Here is a 25239-nt window from a genome sequence, read left to right on the forward strand (position 1 = left end):
TTGTGGAGTTCACTGAGGACATGCTTGTGTTTTTTGGCTTCATACGGCGGTGTTCCCAGGTGCCGTATTTCCTCATAATGCTTACGGAGATGACTCCTTAAGCCCCTGGGCGGTGTTGGCTCATCAATCAGATGTCTGCTGGGATGCCCAGGTTTCTGGGTATTCAACAGGAACTGTTTGGTTAGCATTTCATTTCTCTCCTGATGGGGAGATTCTCGCCTCATTATTAGATGGTGTTCTGGGGACATTACAAGACAACCCGTGGCGGTTCTGAGGGCAGTATTTTGCCAGGCCTGTAGCTTTTTCCAGTTAGTAGTCCGTAGTGTAACAAATGCATCAGAAGAAATATTATTTTCATATTCTGCAAGAGAAGATAATAAATACAATTATATTCCTCTTCATTGAAAAATGAGGCTTGGCGACCATATCGGGGACGCGTAGCATGCAATCGGCTGGCCAATTGCTTTGAAAGTGGTAATGAGCGTTTCTTTATCTTTTCCCCAAGTACTGCCAGCAAGAGATTTGAGGATTTTATTACGGCTCTGGATTTTCGGTACAATTGCGGCTGCATGCTCACCAAAATGTAGATCCTGATCGAACGTCACACCCAAGAGTTTGGGGTGTAAGACAGTCGGTAGCGTAGTGCCATTTACGTGGATGTTTTGGGCGTCCATGTTGTAAATAAGGTCGCCGATAATTTAGTCGGCGATAATGTCAGGTTTCGCGAGGTGAAAAAACTCGAGAGATCAGGGAGGTAGCCGTTTATTTTCTTACAAAGCTCATCGGTCTGTGGGCCTGGGCATGTGGCCATTATTGTACAGTCATCGGCGTAGGAAACGATAGTAACTGCTTCTGATGGCGAAGGTAGCTTTGATATGTAGAAGTTAAACAAAAGTGGGGATAGGACACCACCCTGTGGCACCCCTTGTTTAATTCTTCTTGGTTTTGATGTTTCGTTTCTAAATTGCACCGATGCCTGTTGGCCACCCAGATAATTTGGGGTCCACCTTTTAAGACATGGGGGAAGGGTAGACCCTTCCAGGTCTTTCAGTAACGTGCCATGGTTGACCCTATCAAAAGCTTTGATAGGTCCAGCGCAAGGACTACTGTTCTATGGTGGGGGTTTCGATTTAAACCGCAATTTATCTGGGTGCTAATGGCATTTAGCGCGGTGGTGGTGCCATGTTGATGACAGGTTAGCTGCATGCAATGTGGCAAAATGGCTTCAAGCGTCTTGGCTACTGGCGATACGAGAGATATCGGGCGATATGACTCTCACATGTTGTTGGTTTCCCAGGCTTTAGTAGCGGGACCACCTTGGCCATTTTCCATTTTTCGGGGATGACAAAGGTGGACAGAGACTAGGCTTTTAAGCATCGGCATGGCTAATCGGTCTGAGCCCACTGCTTTAGATGGTTCAGCTTGACCGACGGCCTCCTCAACCTCTTTGGTGGTGATGATAATTGGGGAAGCGCTGAATTTATGTTTGTGTGCGTGTCTGTCTGCCCGTCTATCTTTGTCAACCGTAGAATGCATTATATATTGTCGGCAGAAAGCGCTCGCGCATTTTTTGCATCCGGCAGCACTTTATCGCCAAAGGCGATGGAAATTTGTCATTGCCTAAGATAATGCGATTATCGCCAGTGAGTAAGGCGCTAATATTAGGGCGGTATCCACTGGGGCAGCAGGTGGCAGGAGGGATGTAGATGTTGATAATTTCTAGGTTTACATCGCCTGACCGGACAGATAGGCAGTGACGTTCTAGGACATTGTCCCTGCGGCCGATGTCTGGATTAAATATATGATATTGCACTGAGTGGTGTATGATAAACGCGAGACCGCCTCCATTTCCGCTCTCGCGATCTTTTCTGTGGACATTATACCCAGAACAGGTCAGCAGAGCAGATCTTGCTGTGAGTTTAGTCTCTTGAATCGCAGCAACGCGGATGTTATGCCGCTTCATAAAATCCACTATCTCCGTGATCTTGCCAGTTAATCCATTACAGTTTAACTGCAGAATTCTGAAGTGCAGCGGGAGGAGACGTCGTCACTATAGGAGTAAGTGCCGGGTGATTACACCAGGGTTGTGAAAGGCTAGGCAATTGCTGTTGTGGCCCTGGGATTGGCTGTCCCTGGGTAAGCATTGGGGTACCCGGTGTATTTTAGTTTGCGGGCTGGCAACATAGCGCAATGAGGGCCGTGGGGGAATTCCGTCGCGGAGACCAGAACATCTAGGAAAGTGGCACCGCCGAAGGCAGGAGCTGCATTTGGCAGATGTCGCAAACATATATATTCTGTGCTGGCAAACGGTGCAAAAGGTGTTAGGGACTAAGATTATGTTTCCCTGACCGACACGATTGTTGCCGGAAGAGAGGGAGGGAGAAGACGGGGGCGGGGGCTGATGCTCGGAATTGTTACCCACTCTACTACGGTGATTGTAGTTATGAGTGGGAGCGGCCGTATAAGCTGTGGCTTTCTGAGCAGCAAAGCTGCTGGAAGGAAGTGGGGGGGGGGGGGGGGGGGGAGACGCAGCAAACCTGGGTTCGATACCTTCCCGGAGCAGGAGAGTATGGCGCAGTCCCGCTGGGAGGAGGACAATTTGTGGGAGGGACACAACAAATTAAATGGGGTTACACTGAAATGACAGTCCTTGGTCGGGAAAATCCCGAGTCGCTCCGGTACATAGAACCAACTGCCTTAGGAAGCGATTGTCTAGCCTAATTTGGTTTGATGTGCGCAAAACCTTCAAAAATGTTTTAAACTCTAGTCGGTCGAATTAAATGCGTATGTGGCAAGCCTACCAATAATTTTGGAACTGCATTGCAATAATCAAAAATATTTTTATCTCTAAGCTGTTTGTGTTTACGTATAAATTCCTTTAAGTACACTCACGGTAAAAAATGAAGCCGACGAAAAGTGTTTCCTTGTTAAGGCGGTTATTATTATACGGTCATTACAGCTTCATTACGAAACTTTTTAGTTCTTATGGCTAACATCGATAATTTCATTATATTTCAACTCATTAGGTGGTATCTTAAGGCGGAAAGCTAGAAAGTCCCCAGCGGTTTTCGTAAAAGCAACAACATGTCATAAAAGTAATAGTTTCATCCTTGAAAAAAAAATAAATATAATTGTCTACAAAGGAAAAATCACGCAAAATATGGGAATCGTAGGCGGAGTACATTACACTGAATAATCCTTAAGGAGTTTCTGGACGAAATATATTGAACAGGTGACTTTATCCCCTCGTTATCGTAGTGAACGACCACGAAAGACAACTGAACGTGTTGATAGGAATATCGTCATCATAGATTTTCCGAATATATTTAAAACTGCTCCAGAAACTTCCGCGGAATTAAAGGATAGTATAAACATGAAAACCATAATCTCGTTGTAAATCTCTTCAAAGCCTTTTCTCCCGGGAGTGGGATTCGGACTCGCACTCCTACGATAGTTGAACTGGTTACAAACGCATTCAGCTACGTCATGCCTTAGTTGTTGTAAAGTTTTTCCCAATTGCCTTCTTTTTGCATATATAAATCTTCTACACATCACATACTTCGTATGTAATTATGTGTTGAAGTTATGCATGTTTGTAAGGCGGTTTCAGAGAGACTTGGTATTGTTGCTGTTTTTGTTCTATTTATAGAACTACAACGAATTACCAAATGTTGTCTGTTGTGTATGAGTTAATCGGGGATTGCCCGTAAAGCTTTAAATGTATAAAAACATTTATTTCAAGCAATTTTTAATTTTATAATAATTTGGGAAAAATTTTAAACAACGTGACATCAGGACAGACAAGGCGACAGCTGTTTCGATTATACCTTGTAAATCTCTTCAAAGCCTTTTTACAAACGCATTCAGCTACGTCATGCCTTAGTTGTTGTAAAATAAAGGCTTTGAAGAGATTTACAAGATATAATCGAAACAGCTGTCGCCTTGTCTGTCCTGATGTCACGTTGTTTAAATTTTTCCCAAATTATTATAAAATTAAAAATTGCTTGAAATAAATGTTTTCATACATTTAAAGCAATACGGGCAATCCCCGATTAACTCATACATAATCTCATTGGTTCACTGTCACTTGAGTGAAAGGCCGTTAAGGTCGTGAGTTAAAGGCCGTTTTAAATGCAGCCAATGGAGGCGGTGAAATAAAAATCATTAAATTCTGAGCAACTTCCACGGTTTTTATTGCGTACCGCAGCATTATGTACGGAGAATCCTTCAAAGTAACCTTAACGTAGTTGTGACTCAATCTTCCTGTATATATGGAACTTACTACGCATTGCGAACCTTACCTGAATACAATTTATTTTGCACTCGTAAGAGAATATAAATAATAGCCCGTCGTTCCATGTTCAATTTTCGTAATACCATCTCAGCGTGCGAGATCGCTTTTTTGTGGAGCGTGGCGATTTTGTTTCTAACCATGGGCCATGAAATTATTTTGTATCAAGCAACGTTGTACCGCTGCGATTGTAGTTTTCTTGTTTACACTTTCCTTCAATTCCACGGAAGTTTCTGCAACAGTTTTAAAAGTATTGAGAAGAGCTATGATCACCATATTCCTATCAACACGTTCAGTGGCCTTTCGTGGTCATCCACTTCGACAACGAAGGGATTAAGTCACCTATTAAATATATTTCGTCCAGAGTTTCCTTAAGGATAATTCATTGTAATATAATCCGCCTACGGTTTCCATATGTTGCGTGATTTGCCCTTTGTAGACAATTATGTCAATTTTTTCTTCAAGGATAAAACAATTACTTTTATGAAATATTGTTTAGTTTACGAAAACTCCCAGGGACTCTCTAGCTTTCTCGCTTTAAATTACCACCTAATGGGTTAAGGAATTATCGATGTTAATCACAATAACTTAAAAGTTTCGTTACGCAGCTGTAATGACCGTAGAAACGATGTAACAGGGAACAAATTTTCGTCGGCTTTTTTTTTGACCGTAAGCGTAGAGGGACGGTTCAGGCAAATACAATTTTTTTGTTGTTTGTACGCCACTCATTTGGTATTTTGTGGATTCTGCAAAAATGTCGCCGATATCAAATGAAAATCCCTTCACTCGTCGTTTGATTGCCTAACCACTTGAGGCGAAGCATATCAGTTTTACCCTTCACTCCTATGGCATTTACGATACTTTCTTCTATCAACAAAATTTTCGCTCCTTCGTCGATGAATAACAGTGACTTCACCCTTAACCCCTTTCAATTTAACACGCAAATATTTCAGAAGTGTTTGTTTTGTGTCAGCCTTATGTAAGAAACCTTTCGCAACCAATCTCGCGTTGTGACACACTGGATTTCTATCAACATCCTTCTTCACACGAAAGACCCATTTTGATTTTAGTAACTTAATATTAGGTGGATGTGGAACTAATTCCCAAAAGCGGTTTTCGTTCATTGAGTTTAGTTCTTCATTGATAGCCTTCATCCACAATTCTTTGGCAAACCTATTTTCGATATCTGCGTATGTAAGCGGTTCACATGGTGCACCCAAAATTGCTGAATATCCAGAAATATATTGCATAAATCTATTTTTATTTTTGATTCTCTCACTTCGGCGAGGTTGTGATTGGTCTTCTTGAATATTGGAAGTACCATTTTCATAAGAAGATTCACCAACATCAGAATTTTCCACATCATCTTCAGGACAGCCACTCCCGTCATCTCTATCGTGATTTTCGTTAATTTTGTCAGGAGAGGAATCAGCATAAATTTCACCTTCCTCTTTCTCTTGCTGATGACGTACGTCAATGAGCAAATAGTTCCTGTACTCATCAGATGATTTGTTTGGTAGTTTGAATGGATACATGAGTTCGTTCAAACGAACGTACCTTGCTATTACAATTTTGTCTTTATTTATATCCCACAGTCTATAACCGTTAGGAGCATACCCCATCCAACCTAGTAACCTCAATGGAATTAACATCGAGTTTCTTCCGTTTTTGTTGAGGGATCCATGCGTACGTTGTAACGCCCGAGATCGAATGAATGTTTCGTTATTTTTTCTGCTTTGTTTGTTGATAATTTACTTTATTGTTCTGTAAATTGAATTGAATTATGTACGCATATTTGGTGAAATTTTCGTTTAAAACATTTTATTATTGTAACTTATTGCAATGCAAGTGGGTACACAATATTTTTGTTTTTTTTTCGTTCGGTGCAAAGATAAACAAATTTTTTGGCGTTCCAACTCTAGAGCAAGCAACATGGGAAAAGCATGGTCTCTCTAAATTTAATCCTGCAACAGTAAGCGATTGTCCTTGTGCATTGTTGATTGTAATTGCAAAAGAAAGTCGTAAGGAAACTGTGAGGGCTTAAAATTGAATGGCAGATCTGTACGAATCATTGGGATCCGTGGTATGAGCACACCTTCACCTTTGCTTTTACCGCTGATGATCGTTGCTTCGATTACATTCGGTGGTTCTAAAGAGTTTAGAAATTCAATTGGATAATTCACAATTTGGCCTTCATCTGTAACTGCCCAGCAAACATAGTTTCTAACGTTAGAGAAATATTGCAATTTTACATTACAATTCTAATGTAGTTCTCTAATGCATTTCGAATCGAAAACTAGGTTAGAATTCGACTGTGAAACGATTCGAATAAAACTAGAAATGCGATGTTATGATTATTGTCACAGTTATCGATTATTTGCACAACATGATCACTCATTCTTAATGTTATACAAACAAAATAAAAATAGTGGAAATATTATAAGTTGCGAAATAAGTTTTTTTTTTTATTTATAATAATAAATACTAGTAAGTGAAAATGAATCAAAAAAAGTTAAAAAAGGAAAGTAGCGAAGGGCTACTTGAATGGCATGAAGAAAACGCTTCCTCATCCGTACCTCAAACCAACGCTGAGCTCAATCTTTAAGTACGTTTTTAATTTATTATAATAGAAAAAGCCTTTGAAATATGTTCATTCTTAATAAATAAGATTATAACCAAATAAACGTATTTGATATAATGAAACAATGAAAATTTCGCTGATTTTAAATAATTAAACTTAATTGCGCATCACTTCAAAATTCTCATTAGAAACTCATTAGAATTTGACGGTAGAATGCGATTAGAATTCTAACCCTTTTCTCGATATCGAGAACGAAGTCCCCTTTTTTTCGAGAATGCTATAATTCGCGACAGTTTCGCAAATCGTCCTCTAAACTTCTACCTTAGAGAAATACATTAGAATTCCATTCGTCTTCTAATCGTTTTCTAACCTAAATGTTTGTTGGGTGTGTCGATCGATTTATATTTCGCCACTTCACCAGGAATTTGGTTTTGAATGCGTTCATTGATTTTGTTAACATGATCATTTTTGGGTGCAAAGATTGCTCGTTCGCATAGCCAAAAAAAAAATTTCAATTTAAAATTCTTAATTCTGAAATATGGAAAACCTGCCAAAATTTGGTGATGTTTGAAGTGTGGGAAATACGTTTCCATAGGGAACATACACACAGAATTTGATTTTTATATATATATATATGTAGATAGACTGAAGCTAACAAAATTTTTTAACGGCGGCAGATTACTAAACGTCCAAAAGGAATAACAGCCAAACTCAACAATGCAGTCAAAGTTTAACTTTTTTTCGAGAATGCTATAATTCGCGACAGTTTCGCAAATCGTCCTCTAAACTTCTACCTTAGAGAAATACATTAGAATTCCATTCGTCTTCTAATCGTTTTCTAACCTAAATGTTTGTTGGGTGTGTCGATCGATTTATATTTCGCCACTTCACCAGGAATTTGGTTTTGAATGCGTTCATTGATTTTGTTAACATGATCATTTTTGGGTGCTAAGATTGCTCGTTCGCATAGCCAAAAAAAAAATTTCAATTTAAAATTCTTAATTCTGAAATATGGAAAACCTGCCAAAATTTGGTGATGTTTGAAGTGTGGGAAATACGTTTCCATAGGGAACATACACACAGAATTTGATTTTTATATATATCTATATGTAGATAGACTGAAGCTAACAAAATTTTTTAACGGCGGCAGATTACTAAACGTCCAAAAGGAATAACAGCCAAACTCAACAATGCAGTCAAACTTTAAGTGTTAAAATAATCTAAGTGTTGGTCCACCAACTTTTAATATCAACTGTCACACCAGAAATAAGACGCAAATTTGTGCTTACAGAAGCTTCAAAAAACTGTTTAATAAAGAAAAATGATTACAATATTTCCATAGTATAATACAACATTTTCTTACTTTAGTTTTCCGTTAAAATAAATAATATTAGAAAAAAAGAGAAATATTTATGTTATTCAGTCGTTCTGGCGTTGATATACGTCTTCATTACAAAATGGTTCTTATTCTTATTTTAGTGTTGCCACACTTCTTGTTTTAAATGTAAGGTGGTGTTGCAACATTCTCCCCCCGGTATTGCGACCCTAGGGAGATAATACCCTAGCCCGATGCAACGTCACCGCTGATATCACCTTTCACATCAAGTACGGCTATTTTCGCTGCTGGACGATGATACTCGCCAGCCGATGTACGTACTATGACTGCGGGCCTGACCGTCCTTTCCTTCGAACGTTTGTTCAACGATGCCCTTAGGCCATGAATAGCGTGGTAGGTTTGGGTCGGTAATTATTACTACGTCGCCTTTCTTGATTGGTTTCACCTACTCGAACCATTTGGTTCTTCTGGTCAGAGTAGGCAACATCTCCATTACCCACTGCTTCCAAAATTTATCGGCTAAATATTGAGAAAGCCGCCAAGACTGTCTGACATATTGATCTTCGAAGGAAAATTGCCCTGGTGGCTTATGTCCGGATGAACTTCCCAACAAGAAATGGTTAGGATTTAGTGCTTCTTGTTCTGCGGTCTCTAATGACAGGTATGTGAGGGGGCGGCTATTTACAATGTTCTCAATCTCTACAAATAAGTTATTTAACTTTTCGGCGTTAAGCTTAGTTTCAGGTGTCACAACGCGGTACAAGACGTTCTTGAATGTTCGTATCATTCGTTCCCAGACGCCGCCCATATGAGGGCTTGCAGGGGGAATAAAGGTCCATTTCATCTCAGCGCTCGTAAATTGAGCTTGTAGATCTTGTACGTTCAGTTTTTGATACGCTTCCCGTAGCTCCTTTTCCGCCGCCACCAAGTTTGTTCCGTTGTCAGTGAACACCTGTATTGGCATTCCCCGTCGACTCATGAAGTTTCTGATAGCCGTCACACATGAATTCATGCATAAGGAATACGCCATCTCGACGTGTATAGCTCTGCATGTCATACAAGTAAATAAGACTCCATATCGCTTTTCTGTACGCCTCCCGACGGTGGCTAGAAATGGTCCGAAGAAATCTATTCCCACGAATGAAAACGGTCGTGTGTACGGCGATAGGCGTGCTTCTGGTAACACTCCCATTCGTGGTGGAACTGGTTTAGTGGAGTGCAGTTTACAATACTGACAATTTTGACGCACTGTACGTAAGGCTCGTCGCAAGGCTGGTATATAAAATCGTTGAAACATTTCGTTCACTACAGTCTCGTGAAGGACGTGTTTATACTTGCGGTGATACCATTCAATAACGAGTTGCGTAACTTTATGGTTTTTAGGCAGTATTATTGAATTTTTTGCCGCATCCTTAATTGGCGCCTTCTCTAGGCGACTGCATTGTCGTATGAGGTCCTCTTCGTCAATAAAGGGTGACAGCTTTCGTAAAGCACTATCTTTTGGTAAAATACACTTGATGTCACTCTTAAGTGACTTAAACTCGTCATGGAATGAATCGGCTTGAGCGAGCCGATAAAGGAAGCATTGACTCCAGTGTAGTTCTTCGGAGGTTAAGGTATCTTGTCTTTGCAGCGCTCTACAAAACGCTTAACGTATGCCATACATCTTTCAAGACGTTCCCACTGGAAAATCGGGCGGGATCAATCAATGGCTGTCTCTCTATGTGGATGCCAACATATTCTGGTTGTAGTAAGTTAACTTCGTCCTGGCAATTACCGTCGCTACTATCTGATGCATAGTCGGACAGCTCTATCTGAGGTGCGTGTAGAAAATCTGGTCCACAAAATCATTTACTGGTGGGGCTAAAGTCTGTGGTGTTCTTACACTTCGTGGCATCGTCTGCTATATTCAGTTTAGATGGAATATACCTCCATTCACTAACCCTTGTGTTTTCCTGAATTTCAGCAACTCTAAACATAACAAACTGCTTATACTTCCGTGGGTCTGAACTTAGCCATGTAAGAACTGTTCTAGAATCAGTATAAAAATACGTTTTTTGAATTTGGAGGTCATGACCTCTAGTGATTTCCGTAGCAAGACGGGAACCTAGTACCGCTGCCAGTAACTCCATACGAGGGATCGAAATGGGTCGCAAAGGTGGTACCTTAGTTCTGGAAGCAATGAGGGAAACTTGAACTTGATTGCCGTTTGTAATTTTGAAGTACGCCACCGCTGCAGATGCCGCCTCGCTAGCATCCGCAAACACATGCAACTCTATCTGACACATCTTGATTGGCAACGTACCTGAATAGCACCTAGGAACGTGTACTTGTTTGACGAATTCGAAAACAGATAACCATTGCTTCCACGCACTAACATGTTCTGTAGTAATGTGTGCATCCCAATCAGTATTTTTAGTTGTATAGTGTAGAAGGACAAGAATCCTAGTGGATCGTATATTGACATGAGCAACCGTAAAACTTCTCTCTTGGTTGGCAGCCTGTGTCAGTTTAAAATTTCTTTACTTGCTTTAGTAAACCTTGTGCTAAATGTAAACACGTCAGCGCTGGTTTTCCACCATAACCCGAGTACCTTATCCGGTTCTATAACTTGGTCAACAATTCTCCCAGCGGTACAAAAGTCTTCACGTTGTGAACCATCACTTACCGGATCGTTGGCAACCTCACCCGAATTAGTAAGCCATCCTCTATTATGGAAATTACCCACTTCAGTTACATCACTTATTAGCTTGGTAGCCTCCCCAACGGTATCAACGCTATCCAGCATGTCATCTACATAGTGACGTTCTGTTATTGACTTAGCAGCTTGCTCTAGATTTTCGAGTTTCATATTTTCTTTTACTAGTCTATCAAGTGCCATGTTATTGTCACACTCGCACACATGTTGTTGAAAATCATTGTTTATATTACGCTCATTACCCTCCACGGTGCCATACACTGTCCAGCCCAGACGTGTTTTTGTAGCAGCTGGTTCGTGAATCTTTCCTTCCCTAAACTTCAATGGCATGGCCAAGTGCTTGTTATTTACACCGATAATTAGTTGTGGTACGGCGTTTTGATAAGACCTAACGGGCAATCCCTTTAAATGTTTGTACTTGTTTGATAATTCTGACATGACAAGCGTTTGTGCAGGCAGATCAAGTTTTTTTACTGTACGAACGTCGTTCATCGGGAATCTCTTGTTATTTCCTTTCTCTGATACCTGTTCCGAATCATTCTCAACTCGAGTGGACCCATCAGTCCAACGAAGGTGTAATGGACGCACCTCGCCCTTCAATTGCAACATTTTTATTACGTCGTGTTCGATTATGGTTGGTCCTGACCCATCATCGAATAATGCGTACACCTCAACGTCAGCATGCTGGCCGTGAATCGTGACTTGTACAATCCTGTACAGCACCTTTGATGTAGTATGCATCTGCGTGGCAAGCAGACTTGCTCCCGCACCAGCTTTTTTGTTTACTGCCACCGGCTTGTGTAGACTAGGGTGGTGTTTTGCGGTGCAGCCGTTTATACTACATTCGTTGCGCTCCTTACAAAATTTCGGATTATGTTTTTTAAGGCAAGAGCGACACAATTACATGCGATGAATTATGTTCCACTTGTCGTCATAGCTCATCCCTTGAAAATTTTCACATTGTGCTATAAAATGATTTTCGTCACATGCTGCACATTTACGTTCCTCGTTATTCTTAGTATATATCTTTTCCTCTTCTTCGTGAAATCCCACCCGGTACGTACGACGTACTTCTTGTTGACTAGAGATTGCTGGTTTCATCATGATAGAACTTGCTGCCTGCGCTAACTGGAACAACCAGTCACTAAAGTCTGACAAGTTTGCTCCGGTAGCGTATTTGCAATGAAGTGCCCAGTCCAAGCTAAACCTAGCTGGCAATTTACCAATTAATTCTTGCAGAAGGATTGGATTGTTCAAATGTGTCATGAGGCCGGCAGCTCGCATTGATGAAACTAAGTTTCTGACCTCCATTGAATAAGAAACTAACGTATCTAATTTATTTGCATTGACACTTGGTGCTGAGCGAATCTTTTCAAGAAGGCTATTAATGATAAATTCAGGCCTACCAAAAACCATTCGCAACGTGGCAATAACTTCTGGCACCAAATCAGGTAGCAGCAGTTGACTGCTTACATATTCAAGGGCTTTGCCTTTTAGTGCGCGCTGTAGTCTTAGCATATTTTCGTCATTAGTGAATCCACATATACGTGTCGAGCTATCATAATTGCTAATGAAAATTGGCCATTCCTCTGGCTTGCCGCTGAATGTTGGCAGCTCTTTTGGAATGGCATACCTTGCTTGTATCTGCTCAGCACGCAAGGGTGACCCCCAATACATACTATTCTTATTGTGATCATAACAACGATTATAGGTACCATTCTGATCATTAGGTTGATTCTTATTATCATGTACTTGCCTGTGTTGCTCGCTTGTTCGATTTGTTGTACCTACTGGACTGTCGGGTATACCGCATTGTTGCATGAAGGAAGACTAAACTTGTAAAACTGACTTTGTACGACTTCTTTTGCACAACTGCTTGTATTGCATGCATTCATGTTAGGTGTACGAGAATTTACTACATCATTTACGTTTGCCACACGAGAAATTTCTGTGGCTTTGCATGCTATAATTTGTTGTTTAAGAATGTCGTACTTTCTTGCTACGTAACTTAGCTCTGATTGTCTTTCCTCCTCCAAACGCTGTATCTCCAAACTCACATCAACTGTGGTACTTACATTTGCCTGATCGGTACTCTTGTGCTCCATGTTGTCTTTGAGCTGTGCTTGACTTGCAATTGTATTTGTTGCTTGTGTTACCGTATGAATGATGATTTGGTTTTTTTACAATCGTTGCAGATCCAGTCGACCTTTTCGATTCCGTCTGAGACAATGGAAGTGAAACCACTTGTCACAGTCATCACATTGCACCATTTTCCCTTCATCAGGTTCAATGCATAAACCACAGCTTACCTTATCTTCGTTATTTTCGGCCATTGTAAGGTGCTTTTCAAGGTTTTAAATTTTTTAAAGAATGATGGTCCACCAACTTTTAATAGCAACTGTCACACCAGAAATAAGACGCAAATTTGTGCTTACAGAAGCTTTAAAAAACTGTTTAATAAAGAAAAATGATTACAATATTTCCATAGTATAATACAACATTTTCTTACTTTAGTTTTCCGTTAAAATGAATAATATTAGAAAAAAAAGAGAAATATTTATGTAATTCAGTCGTTCTGGCGTTGATATACGTCTTCATTACAAAATGGTTCTTATTCTTATTTTAGTGTTGCAACACTTCTTGTTTTAAATGTAAGGTGGTGTTGCAACACTAAGTTTGTACGGCAGCCATAGTTCTGAAAAATCCCATTTGTAGGGAAGGTGCCACACCCATTTTTTTCCAATTCCACATTTTACTGGAGGTGGTAAGACTTAACGTCATATATCTCCTTACCAATTTTCATTATCCTACCATTACTACATCCAGAGATGTGTGTATGATATATTCCATTTGTATGGGAGGTACCACCCCCCCCCCCCCCCCCCTTTTTCCTAATTCCACATTTTCTTAGTGGAGTTAGGGATTGACTTCATATAACTCCTTACTGAATTTCAATGATCTGGCATGTATACCTTCAGAGTTATGCAGTACCAAAGATTCCATTTGTATGGGAGGTGCCACGCCCCTTTTATATATCGAAATTATTTTTAGCCTAAAACCTTCGTGTTGATCGAAGGAACCTATAGCCAAAATTTGGTGATGATTGAGGTGTGGGAAATACGTTTCCATAGCGAACACACACAGACACAGAATTTGATTTTTATATATATAGATATGTTGCGGTAAGCGCTGCTTCGCCCCAAAACATCTTTGGAATACCGCTTTCTATTAGCATACCCGTTATTATTTCCACAAGTGTTCTATTGAATCGTTCAGCGACCCCATTTTGCTGTGGCGAATAAGCTATAGTGCATTGAATTTGAATACCCTTCTGTTTCAAGAAAGATATAGCTTGTTTAGACATATACTCAAGTCCTTGGTCGACAGTTAGCATTGCAATAGAGATATTATGCATTGGCGATACCATAGATTCGTACTCAACTAGCTTTTCATAAACTTCCGATTTCTTTTTAATTAAATATTTAACCGCGAAATGACTAAAATCGTTTATGAAACTTACAAAATATTTGTACCCATCCCATGTCATCGGATCAAAAGGACCACATATATATGTATGAATCCTTTCTAGCATACGTGATGATGTTGGAAGACTACCGTTAAATGGACTTCGGCCCTGCTTTCTTTGAATACATACATCACAGAAACCCACAGGCATATATGTATGTTTCCAAGCCACGAACCATTTGATTTTGAACAAGATCTGGAACTGAACTATCAACTTCGTGACCAATTCGATTATGCCACAAGTTACTTTCATTAATTTTACTCAAATGAGACTCCCATTTCCATTTTTATATGCCTTCAGTATTGTTACGTCTCCCTTTTGAAAAAACGCGATATCACCAGAAAATGTTATTGTTATTCCTATAGACGTCAGTCCTGGAACTGACAGTAAGCTATCTCGAAGATTTGTGACGAATAAAACTTCCTTAATGGTAACAAAAACACCGTTTGACCAACCATTAATACAACCCACCGCACTCGCTTGGATACATTGCTTCTCTTTTGCCACACTAATAACAACCGGATTCTGTAAATCTTCCAATGTAGAAAAACACGACTTAGAATTGCACATATGATCAGTCGCCCCAGAGTAAATCTTAAAAACAACAGTATTTCTCAAAGATTCCCGCTTAGTAGTTGATAGAAGTGAAGTTATAAAACATACTGATTTGAAGCTCGATGCCGCGCTGGCTTTGCTTTGCGGCAATTTATCTCGGTAGCCCTTTTTCATATGCCCCGCTTCTTGCATTTATGGCAAACCCCAGTGAATTTCTTATATTCTCCAGAAAATTCTGTAGCTTTATCAACATCACATTGCCCATCTTCCTGATCTATACGTTTAGCTTGCTCTGCTAAAAGCCGCTGCTTCACCAGATCAACATTAAGTTCTGCTTCGCTCATATTCTCAAGACCTGTAACAACAGGATCATAAACCTCGGGTAAGATTGCAAATAATTGCGCAACAGCATCATACTCGGTAACAGTTGTTCCGGACGATTTGAGTTTACGTATAAGCTCATCAAAAACCAGAAAATGTTTGCGTAAATCATCAATTTTCTTCATTTTTAAGTTGGCTGTTTACGTACCAATGTCTGACTCGAAACGGACTTCTTAGCAAAAGTGCATTCCAACGCTGCCCACTTCTCTTTGGATGTTTCCTTCTCTCGAATATATTCCAGGTATTCATCAGCAATTAAGCTGACCAAAACTGATTTCGCTTTGTTATCCTTTTTGCTGAACTGCTCTGCCAAGTTCTGATCTGCCGAAGGAGCCTCCTATAAGAGTTCAAGAAGGTCCAGTGCATCTAAATGTAGTTGCACGCGAAAACTCCAGTTATCAAAATTCATTATTTCAACAAAACTATTCATTTACAAAATTACTACCACTACTAATATACTACTTAGGGTACTTTTCTAGCACAATATTCGTGGAGTGGATTGAATAAAAAAAAAGAAATAAATGTAAGGCGCGATAACCTCCGAAGAGATCTAAGGCCGAGCTTCTCTGGATTGAATAAATCCCCGTTTTTCTGCCTTCGTAAAAGCAACCAACCCGTCCTGGGGGCCTATTCACTATCTATGAGTTTTAAAGAGTACACAAGAAATTGTGTAAACTTTGAAATTGTGATTCTGTAAAGCAAAACTGTGAACAATAAAACTCACTGATAAAAACTTCGTGAGTTTTCTTGACAGCCAGTGTACACTATTGTGAAATTCAAAAGTCATACTCACTGTTTCAGAATAATTTTTTTTCTTTTCATGGCGTTTGATAAACATTTTCTCACTGACATATGACTTTTACATTCAGCGCTGATTCAGGAAAACAATGTGCTGCTGTGATTCGAGAACCAACTTCTAGTAATTGAACCATGCATTCGCTTATTAAATACAAACATATTTAAACAATATATTGGCACTCTGAGTTTTGTGAGTGTACCCCGCATGTACTTGCAATATAGAAGTACTACATCTTAATATATTGTAACGATTTTACTGCAAATCCTCTTATTTGCAACATTCTGCTAGGTTCGAATCACTAAACTGTTTAATAAATAACTCGAATATTTAATAATGCAAAATGGCCCTTTTTCCAAACTGAAGTTAAGTGGCACAACTTGGTTCTCATAACGCATCACCCTTCTCTGCAATATGACTTCATCAACAATCTCCGCCACAATGAATTTGTGTAGAACCATGACCTTTCCAATTAATACCTCACATACCACTTCTCCTTGGACTTGATTATACTCGCCCGTTACCGTACGCAACCTTGCTCCAGGTAACGGTTTTACTCTCCTGTTGACCAAGTCAGATCGGATTAAGGAATGAGATGCGCCCGTATCTACAGTCAGTACACACTCTTTGCCATCCAGCTTTCCTTCGACGGCAAGACTGCTCGATTTTCTTCCAATTTGCGACACAGATATCAGAGGACATTCAATAGCTGGGGCAAGTTTTCGTTCTTTAAATCTAACACGCTCTTGCTCATCTCCTCCAGCTTTGCGTTTACGGCCACCCACATTGTTGGAACTATTAGGACCAAGATCGCAATGACGTGCAATGTCACCGGGCTTCCCGCATTTGAAGCATTTGATAACCCTTGTTGGCTTTGGGTTTGCGTATGTAGCTCGCTTTGTTTCGACGTCCCGTATGCCATTTATAAAGCTCTGAATCTTTGCCCTTTCAGTGTATTCCACGGGTGCGTCCGCATTCGCTAAATGTGCCAGCCCCTCAACATCCGACGCAAACTCTTGCAATGTTTCACCAGGCCTGTGGAAGCGGTTCAGTAACTCCATTTGGTATATCTGTCTCCTATGCTCAGTTCCGTATAGTCTATCTAGAGCGCTCATCAATGCTTCATAACAGTTCCGTTCGCCCTATGGAATGGTTTGTAAAATTTCGGTAGCAGATCCTTTCAATGCCACGAATAGTGCAGCAACTTTATCTTCAGCACTCCAGTTGTTCACTGCTGCGGTCTTCTCAAACTGATTATTAAACACCTGGAAAGGAACAGAGCCGTCAAAAGATGGAGTTTTTACCTTCGTATTGCTTGCTGAAACAGCTGGGCGATTTAGTTGCAACTCCTGTATAAGACCTCTCAAAGCATCCACCTCGGCCTCGATTTTTTCCTCAAACTGCGTTATTTTCTCGTCCATGCGCGCTTCGAGTTTTGATGATATACGCGCCTCTTGTGTTTCGAGTTGTACTGTTATGCGTGTCTCTTGTTCTTTCAGTTGTGCTTCCATCTTTGATGTAATCTGTGTCGACATTTCTGAAATACGCGTTTCTTGTGCTTCAATCTTCGATGTTATGCGTGTCCCCTGCGATTCCAGTTGAGATGGCATATATGTTTTCTGTTCTTCCAGTTGAGTTTCCATCTTGGATGTTATGCGTGTCTCATGTGATTCCAATTTGGATGTTAAACGTGTCTCCTGCGATTCCAGCTGGGATGCCACTGTCGATGTTTGAGCAGTTATGGCAGCCAATATCATGTTCAAGTCTGTGCTCGTAACTGTCTGCTATGTTTCGTTTTTCTCTTCAATTTTTGTTGTCTCGTCGACATCAAGATGAAAGACATACTCTTCCGCGTTAATTCCTTCTGTTTCCATTGCCTTTCGTAGTCGTGCCTGAAGTTCGAGTTTAATGCCGGTTGTATTCAATCCACGGCTCTCCAACTCGTTCTTCAGTCGCTGGATCTTCAATTCACTGAACTTTGCCATGTCCTTGTTGTATTCCCAATCTTCGGAATTTATTCAATAATTCCTCTTTTGGCACCAATTGTAACGATTTTACTGCAAATCCTCTTATTTGCAACCTTCTGCTAAGTTCGAATCACTAAACTGTTGAATAAATACTTACTTACTTACTTAATTGGCGCTTAACCGTCTAAACGGTTATGGCCGTCCAACAAGGCGCGCCAGTCGCTCCTTCGCTCCGCCAACCGGCGCCAATTAGTCACACCAAGGGAGTTTAAATCATTTTCCACCTGGTCCTTCCAACGGAGTGGGGCCGCCCTCTACCTCTGCGTCCATAGGTGGGTTCCGATAGAAACACTTTATTGGCCGGAGCATCATCTTTCATTCGCATAACATGGCCTAGCCAGCGCAGCCGCTGCGTTTTAATTCGCTGGACTATGTTGATGTCTGCGTATAGCTCGTACAGCTCATCATTAAATCTTCTTCGGTACTCGCCATCGCCAACGCGTAGAGGTCCATAAATCTTTCGAAGAACTTTTCTCTCGAACACTCCCAAAGCCGCTTCATCTGCTGTTTTCATGGTCCATGCTTCTGCCCCATATAGCAGGACGGGTACGATAAGTGACTTGTAGAGTATGATTTTCGTTCGCCGAGAGAGGACTTTACTTTTCAATTGCCTACCTAGTCCAAAGTAGCATTTATTGGCAAGATTGATTCTTCGCTGGATTTCAGTGCTGATGTTGTTGCTAGTGTTGATGCTGGTTCCCAAATAAACGAAGTTTTTTACTATTTCGAAATTATGGCTGCCAACAGTAGTGTGGTTGCCAAGGCGCATATGCGCTGACTCTTTGCTCGATGACAACAGGTACTTCGTTTTGTCCTCATTCACCATCAAACACATCTTTACCGCTTCTTTTTCCAGTTTGGAGTAAGCAGAACTTACAGCGCGGGTGTTTAGGCGATTAAATAAATAACTCCAATATTTAATAATGCAAAATGGCTTTTGTTCAAGTACTTCACAATAAATAACTCTACTATTGCCCGACAGATAGCATGCTTAATCGAAACTGATTTCAGCGACTCTACTGTTCTTGCCTTTTATACTCTTTGATTTCCTCGTTGCATCTTCTAGGCGCTTCTGTTCTGGAATCTACTAGTTGGTTATCTGCTATAATTATAACTACAGATGTGCGTGTATAGCTCTTCATATGCGCGTGTGTTTGTGAGCGACACTTCCACAATTATATGTGCATATCTCAGATAAGATATCTGCATGTGCTTTTACGTTGCTTCTCTGCTGCGTGTACGTACATATGTGTAGTCATAATGAATGAATTATTGATGTGACTTGAATCACTGCTTAGCATCGGCTTAGAGATGGCAGTACCCCTTAGTGTTACTGATATTTGTAACAATATATATTTCTTATATACATGTATTTGTGAACTCCTTCTGGTTGGTTCTCCTGGAAGCAATTGCTGCTGATATTATGGCTAGTGGATACTCCGTTCGACCCATTTGGAGTGGACAATGAGCCTGCTGATATCTCTCCAGAGCATTTAGCTACTTTCCTAAGTTCTGGCAGTATATACATAACTGGCCATATTTAGAAACCTAGTGTGTGGGTGATTGAAGTAAGTGGACGATGCATCTCGACCGCCTCCGCAGCCTGCAGCAGTGGCCCAGCCCTTGCAAGGGGTTTAAGGATGCTTTAGATTCACAATTTATTTTTCCGGGAAATAGCCAGAGGCCGACCTTTTCTAAAAATAAAATATTTTATGGTGCAATTTCTAAGAAATTTGGTACAGGGATACTTCCTTGACTGGCTTATTATTTGGGAAGCTTTTTTCTCCGGGAAGTGGACCAGGAACCGACCTCTTCCAAATAATCTAATTAGCCGGAAATTCGGTACAGGACTTTCTCTTTCACTGGCTTATTGCATGAGATATAGACCACTACGCTTATCAAATAGGATGTGTTAATGAGGTTTTTAACCACGGGTGGTGGTTAAGAAGAAGAGCGAGAGGGAAAAAACGATAGGCTGAAAAAGAGAATAAGGAAAATAAGAGATAGGAGTGAGAATCGGATACGAAGAGAAAGAAAAGGTAAGCGGAAGAAAAGAAGATCGAGAGTGAGGGGGAGGAAAAAAAAGGGGATATAGAAATGGAGATAAAAATTTCGAATTTCCCGAAGGGGAGTAGGAAGGAGAGGAACTTACAGATGGTAAGGGGATGAAGAAAAACAGAGCGAGATTGTGGGAGTAGCAGAGAGAAAAAGCAAGAAGGTGAAAGGGGGAAGATAGGAATAGTATAGAGATTTCATATATGAAGAACTTGAGGTGAGAGAGGTAGATAGATTGAGTGTGGGAGTGTAACTAGGAGTGGAAGTGGGAGTGTAAGTAGGAGTGGGTGTGGGAGTAGGAATGGGAGTGGCAGTAGGAATAGGAGTGGCAGTAGGAGTGGGCGTGGGATCGGTAGTTGGAGTGGAAATAGGTTCACGAGTGGAAGGAAGATAAATTGAATAGACAAGAGTAAGAAAAAAAAGAAGATGAAGTAGAAGAGAACGGGAGAGAGAGTGAATAGGGGAAGCGAGGCTCACTTTTGAAATGTAGGTAAACCAATTTTCGGCAGAACAAAGTCTGACGGGTATTTTAGCATATGATAATAATGAACAATAAATTTTCGTTTTGAGACTTGATTTTTTTTGTTTTTCGATTTATCTTACATATAAATTACAAATAATTAGATTTCGAGTGTCAATATGGTATAATAAGAGGGATGTTGTAATAAGAGGGATTGGTAAATTCTAGTGACAATACTACGTGTTTCATTCGTTAAATATTAGAAAATATTGTTGGTGCATTTGTGGCCTCAACGAAAAAAAATCGGAAGCCTCATTCGTCATCATTAATTGGCGCCTAAGCGATTTTGGCGGTTTCGTAAAAGGTCACGGCGGCTATCCCTGTTTCGGGATAACTGACATCAATTGAGAGCACCAAGGGAAGTCAAGTCTTCCTCCATCTGCCTCTGCCAACTCAGAGAAGGTCCCCCTCTCCTTTCAAACTGAGGTGTCAACTGAAATAATATCTTGGTTTTGGCCCATTAACATAACATTACCTAGCCTTCGAAGCTTTAGGGACTTTATTCGCTCTACTATCTTCATATCTGCGTAAAGCTCATACATCTCATTATTATACCGTCGGTATCACGGATAGGACCACTAATATTTAAAAGAACTAAACTCGTGCTCTACAAGTCACTTATCGTACCCGTCCTGCTATATGGTGCAGAAGCATGGACCATTGCAACATCAGATGAAGCGGCTCTGGGAGTGTTCGAGAGAAAAGTTCTTCGAAAGATTTATGAACCTCTACTCGTTGGCAATGGCGAGTACAGAAGAAGATTTAATCTTAAAAGTGTTTTTATCGGAACCCGCAGAGGAAGAGGACGGCCCCCACCTGGAAGGACCAGGTGGAAAGCGAATTAAACTCCCTTGGTGCGACCAATTGGCGCCAGTTGGCAGAGCGTAGAAGCAACAGCCACGCCATGTTGGCCAGCCATAACCGTTTAAACGGTTAAGCACCAATTAAGTAAGTAAGGCCGGTTGACTCACCGTTTTCAGCGGCACCGCTTTCTTGAAAACTTCGAAAACTTACGGCAGGCGATCCATACAATTTAATTTTGAAATTTTCATGTTTTTTTTAGTTATTTATCATTTTGTATAAGCACATACAAGAAAACACATATTTTTAAATGTTTACCGCTTTGAGGATAGCGGTGGGAGAAAACTTTGATGAACGAATTTCTGCCGTCCTGGCGGGCGTAGTATTTTATGCCCCGCCGCTATATAACGTTACGATGAACTTCACCGTCTACTTAGTTTCCACATAATTACTTAAAGTGACACACTGGCAAGAATATGATCATCTGAGGTAGATCCATTTCCGACGTATGCCCCACAACCACAGCCTGGGACCGGGGTTAGCTTCAATAACTTCACGGAGCAGGAGAGTATAAAGCAGTCCAACTGCAAGGAGCTGCTCCAAGGATGACAATTTGTGGAGGAGACGTAACAAATTAAGAGGGGTTACATTGAAATGACAGCTCTTTGTCGGGAAAAAATCCCGAGTAGCTCTGGACATAGAACCGGCTGCCGCGGGAAGCGTATGGGCGTAATTATGCAGTTTTTGTAAGCTCGACTAGGCCTACAAATGGAGACATGTCTCGCAAGAAATGTATGTTACAGTGCTACTTATGCTAGCTGGAGGATGTTGTGCAAATACTTGAAGGTGTACTTACCAGATAAACGTGATAATGCAGCGAACTCCAGCAGAATAGTTCCAGCACATGCCGTACAGGTTTCTCGTGACTTTTTTAAATGTTCATCCTTCATTCCATGACGAAGATTCACCTTAGCATGCGGCAATCCTGTAGATGTATTAAAAGCTGGCAACAAGCGATACCCCAAGTCGCGGGCCATCTCTAACATTTCTCCATTATACCACAGCATAACGCCATTATTCTTCCTTATATGTTCGGTTAAAATATGGGCAGACAGTAAACCTCCTATCATTCGTATATTCGTTTCAAAAACGGAAACAATTATGTCACTGTCAAACTGCACATCCTGTATTATCAACTTTACGGCTTTTTCAAACTCATCCAAATCTCCCAGCAAAACCAACGTGTCAACGGAATCAACCAGTGTCATGGAAAAACTGAAAAATAATATAAGTTTCACCACTGCACTGCCGTTCTTATAAAGAATGTGCGAGTCTGCATTTTTTTCCAAAATATGGTTACGATCTTTGATTTAATCGTCTATCATTAATTACATTCTCAAGTTTAATGATTGCAATCTCTTCAGATATCTTTGCATTTTTAAATTAGAAACTTTATTCTCCCCGAGTGAGTTTCGAACTCGAGTACTTGGAGGGAAGTATAAAGACACACCTTTGATCATGGGCGGATCCAGCACGATTTGGAAGGGGAGGGGGGGAGGCGATTTAAGTCAACTTTTTAAGTAAGATAAAGAGACCTTAAAATTTTTCATACAAACACACATACATACCCACACTCATCTACAAAAGTCATCATCACTCAGATTTTTCCAGTTTTTACTAAGTTTTGCTTCGACCTTCATTATTTTCGATATTTTTATAAAAATATATATTATGTTATAACGCCAACAATCCAAATATACACTTAAGACTTTTTAGAATTCGGGAAAATTCCGCGAATTTTCATTCAAATTTTTAGCTTTCAGTAAGAATTTTTAGAATGTATCTCTCAGAAAAATTCTAAAAATTCTTACCGAAAAGCTGAAAATTTGCATGAAAATTCGCGGAATTTTCCTGAATTTTTTAAAAAGTTTTAGGTTTATATTTGGATTTTTGGTGTTATATAACAATACATCTAATATATAAAATTCTTCTGTCACGGTTTAAGAGGCTGAACTCCTCCGAAACGGCTGAACCGATTCTCATGAAATTTTGTGAGCATATTGGGTAGGTCTGAGAATCGGCCAACGTCTACCTTTTTTTTCGCTACGTGTCTAGGGTCTTGAGATCAAAACGTGGACCCGGGTACCCCTAGAATGTGTTTATACAATATGGATATCAAATGAAAGCTCTTGATGAGTGCTATAGTACAGGATAATTTTCACACCCCTGGGTAACTGGGGTCTCGAGATATAGGCCAAAACGTGGACCCGGATATCCCTAGAATGTGTTTATACAATATGGATATCAAAAGAAAACTGTTGATGAGTGCTATAGTACAGGATAATTTTCATACAACTGGGAGGCTAGGGTCTCGAGATATAGCCCAAAACGTGGACCCGGGTACCCCTAGAATGTGTTTATACAATATGGATATCAAATGAAAGCTGTTGATGAGTTCTACAGTACCGAATAATTTTCATACAACTGGGAGGCTAGGGTCTCAAGATATAGCCCAAAACGTGTACCCGGGTACCCCTAGAATGTGTTTATACAATATGGATATCAAATGAAAGCTGTTGATGAGTGCTATAGTACAGGATAATTTTCATACAACTGGGAGGCTAGGGTCTCGGGATATAGCCCAAAACGTGGACCCGGGTACCCCTAGAATGTGTTTATACAATATGGATATCAAATGAAAGCTGTTGATGAGTGCTATAGTACAGGATAATTTTCATACAACTGGGAGGATAGGGTCTCGAGATATAGCCCAAAACGTGGACCCGGATACACCTAGAATGTGTTTTTACACCGCTGAGTGACTAGGGTCTCGGACCCGGATACCTCTAGAATGTGTGTGTATTATGGATATAAAATGAAAGCTGTTGCTGAGAGCTCTGAAGTTCATTGTGATATTCGATTTAGTCGCATCAACCTGGCAAAACTGATAAATATACATGCGAAGCCGAAAAGAGACATGAATTAATATTACCCACATACTTATTTGCATACGTCCTATTCGATTTGCCTGAAATTTCGTATATAAATTTGCCTATATAAGTATTTACGATGCTTTTTGCCGGGAAGTATAATAGAGACGGACTGGGACTGGGATTAGGACTAGGACTGGGACTGAGACTGAGACTCGGAGTGGGACTGGTACTGGGACTCGGAATGTGACTGGAACAAAATACATACCACCCTCTGGGACTGGAAATAAGAGATGAAGAAGAAGGAGAAAAACTTGATAGAAGAGAAAAGAGAGAAGGAGACTGAGAAAGAGATAGAATGAGACGAAGATGGAGATGAGGCGAAAACGACGGAGGGAGGAGTGAATAAAGAGATTAGGAAAAAGTGTAGAGGGGTAGAGCAGAGCTAGACGGAAAAAGCTTATTAAAATGTATGTAGTTATGCCGAATTTAGGGCTGAACAACGTCTTCCGGGTCTGCTAGTATTTTTATAAAAATAGCGACAATAATTTAGGTCGAGCCAAATTTAGTGACTGTATATATTTTAATAATAAGCCATTATAAATTATTGTTTGTTATTTAAGCTAGCACCAATATTCTGGCTTACATTGACTGACAATTGTAATAAAAATGTCAACTCTTTCTATAATTTTCAATGTTTCAATGAAAACTAAATTCCGGTTAAATATTTTTAAGATGAAAA

At 40.3% G+C, this 25239-nt stretch overlaps 1 protein-coding gene across 4 annotated transcripts in view; it reads right to left on the minus strand.

Moving 5' to 3' along the window:
- Positions 1–25239, minus strand: part of Edem2 (ER degradation enhancer, mannosidase alpha-like 2) — a 479713-nt gene that overhangs the window by 182441 nt on the left and 272033 nt on the right. For all 4 annotated transcript variants that reach the window (XM_067765952.1, XM_067765951.1, XM_067765953.1 and 1 more), the window contains one exon: positions 22424–22842. In XM_067765952.1, coding sequence (XP_067622053.1) covers positions 22424–22842 — 419 coding nt within the window. The remainder of the gene's footprint in view (positions 1–22423; positions 22843–25239) is intronic.

Source organism: Eurosta solidaginis, chromosome 2 (genome assembly GCF_040869045.1).
Source record: "Eurosta solidaginis isolate ZX-2024a chromosome 2, ASM4086904v1, whole genome shotgun sequence".
Classification (NCBI taxonomy): Eukaryota; Metazoa; Arthropoda; class Insecta; order Diptera; family Tephritidae; genus Eurosta; species Eurosta solidaginis.